This window comes from Amia ocellicauda, chromosome 3, assembly GCF_036373705.1.
Source record: "Amia ocellicauda isolate fAmiCal2 chromosome 3, fAmiCal2.hap1, whole genome shotgun sequence".
Taxonomy (NCBI): domain Eukaryota; kingdom Metazoa; phylum Chordata; class Actinopteri; order Amiiformes; family Amiidae; genus Amia; species Amia ocellicauda.
Genome location: NC_089852.1, coordinates 11,345,803 through 11,352,215, shown reverse-complemented (window position 1 = coordinate 11,352,215; position 6,413 = coordinate 11,345,803). Strand labels below are relative to the sequence as shown.

At 40.0% G+C, this 6,413-nt stretch overlaps 1 protein-coding gene across 1 annotated transcript; it reads left to right on the top strand.

The window, feature by feature from the left end:
- Nucleotides 1-674: 674 nt before the first annotated feature.
- Nucleotides 675-6,043, top strand: bhlhe40 (basic helix-loop-helix family, member e40). Its single transcript, XM_066698141.1, has 5 exons — nucleotides 675-1,924; nucleotides 2,102-2,165; nucleotides 2,467-2,574; nucleotides 3,202-3,325; nucleotides 3,782-6,043. Exons 1-5 carry the CDS (start codon nucleotides 1,848-1,850, stop codon nucleotides 4,645-4,647), a joined length of 1,239 nt encoding a protein of 412 aa, XP_066554238.1. The 5' UTR covers nucleotides 675-1,847; the 3' UTR covers nucleotides 4,648-6,043.
- Nucleotides 6,044-6,413: the final 370 nt, after the last annotated feature.

Here is a 6,413-nt window from a genome sequence, read left to right as displayed (position 1 = left end):
TCGATTACTTATTTCTGACTGTGCCACGATATTTTATGAACTGTTGGTAGTGTGCTGTTCTTGTTCAGAATGCATTGGTAACCTTTAATTGAAGGCTGTTAAAAATGATGAAGCTGAAGATAGTATTTGCTCCCATTACCCTGTTGGCAGGGGGTGCGATTTGATTTTAGCAGAATGTAAGGCAGAGCATCAGATACTGCTCATATAGATGAAAACCATCGTAAGCAAATCTGTAGCATTGAGACAACTGAACTATAATATAAATTGTGTAGCTGTGTGATATTTTGGTATGCCTATTTAAATGGGAATAGAGCCATAATGTGAATCATGTGTATTGTGGTTGTTGTACTGTATTAGTGCACTGTTTTATTGCTCTCATTTTGAAAGTCGCCCTGGATAAAGGCACGATACAGAGCGTTTAGTCCATCCCAAATGGTGACATGAGATTTTCACAGAACTGTGGTTACGTAACGTTGGGCATATAAAAATGACGCCTGAAAGACATAAATGCAATAAATACACACAATGCTGGCTTAGCATACTAGCCTATATTAACCTTAAAAGAGCTGCAGAGCTGGACCCGGTCAATTGGCACGTACGCACGGACTGCTCTTGCGTGGGAATGCAGTCCAGAAGGTTGCGTCACGCAGCCCTGAAGTTCAGTAGTCGTCTGCAGTATATGCTGTGAACCGGTTTTACCCATTGTCATCGAGCACACTACATGTGCAATTGTCTGGATGAAGTTTTATAATAGTAATGTTAGAATGCATTAGGTGCAAAATAAGAGGGGGATCTTAAAGGCGCGCGTCTCTGTATTAGCTGAATATATAAATAAGCAAATTGTAAATTCTCCTTATTTTAATGGCAACAAAGTAATCGCGCACAACAACATGCCTGAAGTGATCGAGTGAAGAATAGTGTTACATACACCGTTCACATTCACACTCAATTAAATGCGTGTTGTCTCTAGAATAATCGATCACAGTTTATCCCAGATAGCAATATTAGGTTGCTACAACGTTGTGTGTTAGCTGGGGTGCACACTAGGGATACATGTATAAAGTTTTGGGCTATACCCGTTAACCAGCTATATTGTTTCAGTTTTTAAATTGCATTTCAAATGTACTGCATGACTGGGAAGTCCGTAATCTGACTCGCGGGAGCGAATCGGAGGTACCTGCCTAAAACATATTAAGGGTTAGTCTGCCCTATTTTCTGTGTAAAACCTCTTCTGTGCCGAAGAAAGAAAAAAAAAACCCAAAAGCCTGCACGTTTCCAGCCTACAGATTGTTGTATGTTGCCTACTAATAGTTTCAAGAGGAGCATGGAAGTACACGGGACCCACATGGTGTGACGAGGGTGTAACGTTGGCTTGCAGATCCTCCTTAACAAGAAAAAAAAGCAAGAGAAGGAGGGTTGTTCTTAGTTCAGATGAAAGCGCTGTCCAACACGTGAGGCTCATGTGACGGAGGCAGGTCAGTGTCGGAGCCGGAGACGTGTCTGCAGTCACAGGGTTTATTTAACACGTAGACCCATCCATCCATCCACCCACACGCACGCATTTAACCCAGCCTGCAGCGCCGCACTAGTGCCGACTGCGCTCGGATCTCCGGCTGGCAGCAGCGCGATCGAGCACACAGCAAAAAGGACAATAAGTGCAACATCTGAAGAAAAACTAGAAGACGGGAAATCAGCGTTGACAGCGGCACAACATTGTTTTAAAATATATATATATATATTTAAAATCCATATCCAAGACATTATATAGTCTGTGCTTGGTTCCACAAAATCCTGCTTTCTCGGTATCCTCGGGTCTATTGCTAATTGTTTTTTCGAAAAGAAGGAGCATGGAAAGGATTACAACAGCCCAGCCACCTCCTTGTATGGCAAAACACCCATCGCTGGACATCTCTGAAATGCAAGGGTACGTGTAGAGCAACAGCTATTCTTTAAACACAGATAGCCTTGTTTGTTTGTTTGTTTGTACTTCCTGTGATTGCTCTCTACATGTTGTGCATCTCATTGAGAGAGATAAGGGAAGTTAAAGCATGATCTGAATGCACTGTCGTTGGTTCTTATTTGTGCCTTTTGCGACTCGCAGAATGGATTTCCCAATGTATGTGTACAAGCCCAGAAGGGGGATCAAACGCGGGGAAGACAGCAAGGTATGACCATTATATTCTACAAACTATATTCTCCTTACCTTTATGTATTGTAATACTTTTACCGGCAAAAAGTTGTTTCCTATTGTCGGAGAAGATTATGCATTGATCATTTGATACTTTAATAAACTTGATTTAATTATTTGTATACATCTGGAATTTAATTGTACGAGACAATACGAAATACTCAATGCATACATTTATATTAAAAATGGTGCATATTTGATCAATAATAACCTTTTGTTTGACATTTTAAATGTGGCATATTTGATCATTAATTACCTTTTATTTATTTTTCCTCTAGGAAACTTACAAGTTGCCTCACAGACTAATTGAAAAGAAAAGGCGTGACAGAATAAATGAGTGCATTGCTCAACTTAAGGATTTGCTGCCAGAACACCTTAAACTTACTGTAAGTCAAAATTTGGAATAAAGTCAATTTTAACGAAGCAGTAACTGGTCTGAAGCGCCACCTGGTTGTTGGGATTTGCTAGTCGAGATCTTTCTTTGAGAGGAGCAGGGACATAAGCCAAAGAGAAATGTATGCAGATAGACTGTTTTTGTAATTTTTTTCCACTTGCCTAGATATTATATTTTTGTAAAGCCTTCCATATTTATTATCAACTCCGATTGTGGATCATTGTTGTGTATACTTTAATATTAGATGTGCAAAAGTAAATTATTACCAACTGAATTCAAGATCTTTGCGCCTGGTAAAAAAAGCGATACATTTTGATTATTATTGGTTGTTGTTGCGAGGTGGTATGGTTATCTTAAGCAGTGTCTAATTTAATAATACGTTGCATTCTCTCAAAGTTAATTTCATTTTACCCTATATGAAAAGAAAATATTTTAAAATGTCCACTACAAGCTTATTAGTTTAGGCAGTAAATGATTGCTTGATAACGACATTATTAGTAAAACAATCATGATTTAATAGGTAGGGAATGGCTTATTTTATTATAATATTTGGACGCTCTTGCTGCAAGTATTACATAAGATATGATCTGCGCCCTTATGAGATATTTTCCTGTTTCAGACTTTGGGCCATTTGGAAAAGGCAGTAGTTTTGGAACTCACCCTGAAGCACGTCAAAGCCCTGACAAGCCTCTTGGAACAGCAACAGCAGAAGATAATTGCATTACAGAATGGATTGCAAGTTGGTGAGTAAATCTAGTTGTTATTGCACAGTAGTTACTTTATTGATGTTAATCAACACCACATCCTTTATATATATATATATATATATATATATATATATATATATATATATATATATATATATATCCAGTATATTTATTTCACAGTGTGGAATAATTATTTGAGTGAGTTGAATGAAAATAAAGATGTTCTTCAAAACAATGCTACAGGTCCCCTGAGCAATTATTGTCCCAAAATACATGGAAGGTGCAAAGTGACATTCTAAAACATGGCAAACACATTCACTCTTTCTTCACAGTGAACACACACATTATTAAACTTGTTCATTATTAAAGGGATATTGCATGGGTTCTGTGTCATTAATGTATCTGTGAGGCTGTACTTCTATGAGCAGTTTATTTCAGGCTTACATTTCTGACGTTTTTTTCTTTTCTTTTTCCCCGATTTTATTTTCACAGGTGACCAGTCCCCTCAGAGCCCTGACACAAATGAGGAAATGTTCCGTTCCGGTTTCCACATGTGTGCCAATGAAGTGCTCCAGTATCTGGCCAACCAGGAGAGTGGGCGAGACCTGACACCGTCGCACATGATCAATCACCTCCACAAGGTAGCATCTGAGGTCCTGCAGAGCTCGCCCAGCCCCCGCACGGAAGAGCCACCCCTCAAAGCACATGACCATAAGGAGAAAGCAGCCAGCTTGCAGCCCAAAAGCTTTGAGGGTCCAGGAAAAAACTGTGTGCCCGTCATTCAGAGGACTTATCCCCAGGGGAGCGGGGAACAGAGCGGCAGTGACACAGACACTGACAGTGGCTATGGTGGCGAGCTGGAGAAAAATGACTCCAAAACAGAGAGTGCGTATTACAGCAAGGAGAGCCAACTGAAGTACACTTTAGCAGAGAGAATGGCAGGCTCCATCAAGCAAGAAAACGATGATCCGCCATCCAAACGGATCAGGACTGAGTCTTCAGAGGATGAGTCCCTCTCTGGTGGAGAGATGTTGGGAAATCATAGCAGTTTTCTTGGCTTTTCTCCACACCAGGCCCCACTCTGCATGCCTTTTTACTTGATCCCACCCTCAGCCGCTGCTTATTTGCCCATGCTGGAGAAATGCTGGTACCCGGGGGCGTTGCCAGTCTTATACCCTGGGCTTTCAGGATCAGCTGCCACAGTCACAGGAGGCCTGAGCCCCGAGAAGCACCAGTCTTCGCTTCTGATGTCCCCCAGAGTAGGCTCCCCTGTGGCGGCTCAGACACCCATGGATTCCCCCGCCCTGCTCCAAGCTTTAAAACAGGTCCCTCCTTTGAACATGGAGTCCAAAGACTGAGAACAATAAAACCCTGTACTCTGAATGTTGGTTAACTACTAAGGAAGGAACAGAACAGCATGAAAGAAGTCCTCCTGGCAGCAGCAGATGTTTTTAGCCCCTTTCCTCCCATGAAAGCACACTGCCGCGCATGGAAGCCAAGTGGCCACCACCTTCTCAGCTTAACGCTGAGAGAAAGAAAGAGGAGTCAATGTTAGTGAGGGTTTGTCCACAACGGTGTTGAGACAGCCTGTGAGGCCGCACCAATGAGACATTGTGAAGATGATTTATTTTATTTTATTTTTAATGAATCTGAAGGCCAAAAAAAGTACGTTGGTTTAAATACCGGAAGTTTCCTCTACCCTTCAGTTGAATGTTGAGCAACGTCGAGAATGTGAAATGTGGATAGCCCCTAATTATCAGGACCTGCCCTTTGCAAACACACCATGGTTGAATGTAAAAACCCTGTAGATGCTGCTTTTAAAGCTTTTACATGCTGTAAATGTATTACAGGAGGTTATCTACTACTTGTATCAGCAGCTGCTGAAAAGGAAACAGACCGTCCGTTTGACCGATTATTACATAAAATATTAACAGTGATGTTCCCCCTACTTCTGCTGTTTGTCTGCTTTAGTGGGCCAGAGCAGTCACTGATAATTGGCAGTTGGGGGATATTCAACTGCGCTACCCCCATCCACCACCCCCCCTTCGCCGCCCCTTCCTCCAAATTACACTTGCATTTTTATTTTTATTTTAAAGCTGAAGACTATTTTTGTTTTTTCATACCTTGTGTGCAACATCCTTGCAGATGGGGAAGTGGATTTGCACATGTGCAGATTAGTTTTTAGTTTGCAGTTAATTACCATTGTGCAGCAGGTGCTAACCTGAAAATGAAATGGTAATGCAATCTCTTGTAATTATTTTGTTTATATTATGTGTACATCTCTATTTTTGATACAAGTCCCACTGACATTACCATTATGACTAGAAGGCGTTTTAGTTGTTCAACAAAACATGTACATAGCACTGTGCTAGCCCTGATTTGCATACTTTTTAATATTCATTTCTGGTCAAATTAAACCTGTTCTTTGTTCATGCTGTTGCCTTTACTTGTTGAAGCTGATAAACTGATATCAGATGTTCATTAAATGTATTTGTATAAATACTGGAGTACAGTAAAGAAAGAAAAGTGAATGTAATGTTTTAAACAGAAGATTAGTTTTGTATAGAAAGAGGTACTTGAGATTTTTATTTTGGGACCTACAAGAAGGTTGTCTGATGTACATATTTTGTCTATAAAGTAAATGTTGATATACATTATATAAACGTATTAATAAAGTATTTTTTTTTCATGTGGAATGTTTGCTTTCTTCTCTTTTTTTCGTCAGAAGGCAATAAAACGTTTTGCTGAACGCAACATCAGTTTACTGTATTAAGTTTCAACATCCTGCCCCACTAATGCATTGTGGGTATATCTTTATAATCCATCAGGGATCATTTTTGTGTAGTTTGCTGCTAAACTGCAGATTTAAACATCTCATTTGACAATGCCACGTGATATTGCATCATTCACACTCCTCTCTACTTGCAGACACTCAATGACCCAGTGAACAAAATGCACTTCTTCACGCCCACTAAGTATCTACTGAATTGAACCTATAAATGAAAAATCATAATTATCGGATTCTACCCTCCCTCAAATTAAGACCTATGAACAATTAATTTTGTATGTGTTAAAACAAGTTTAAAAGAAAGCATTCAGTTGAACAGAGCTTTTTATTCCCTGG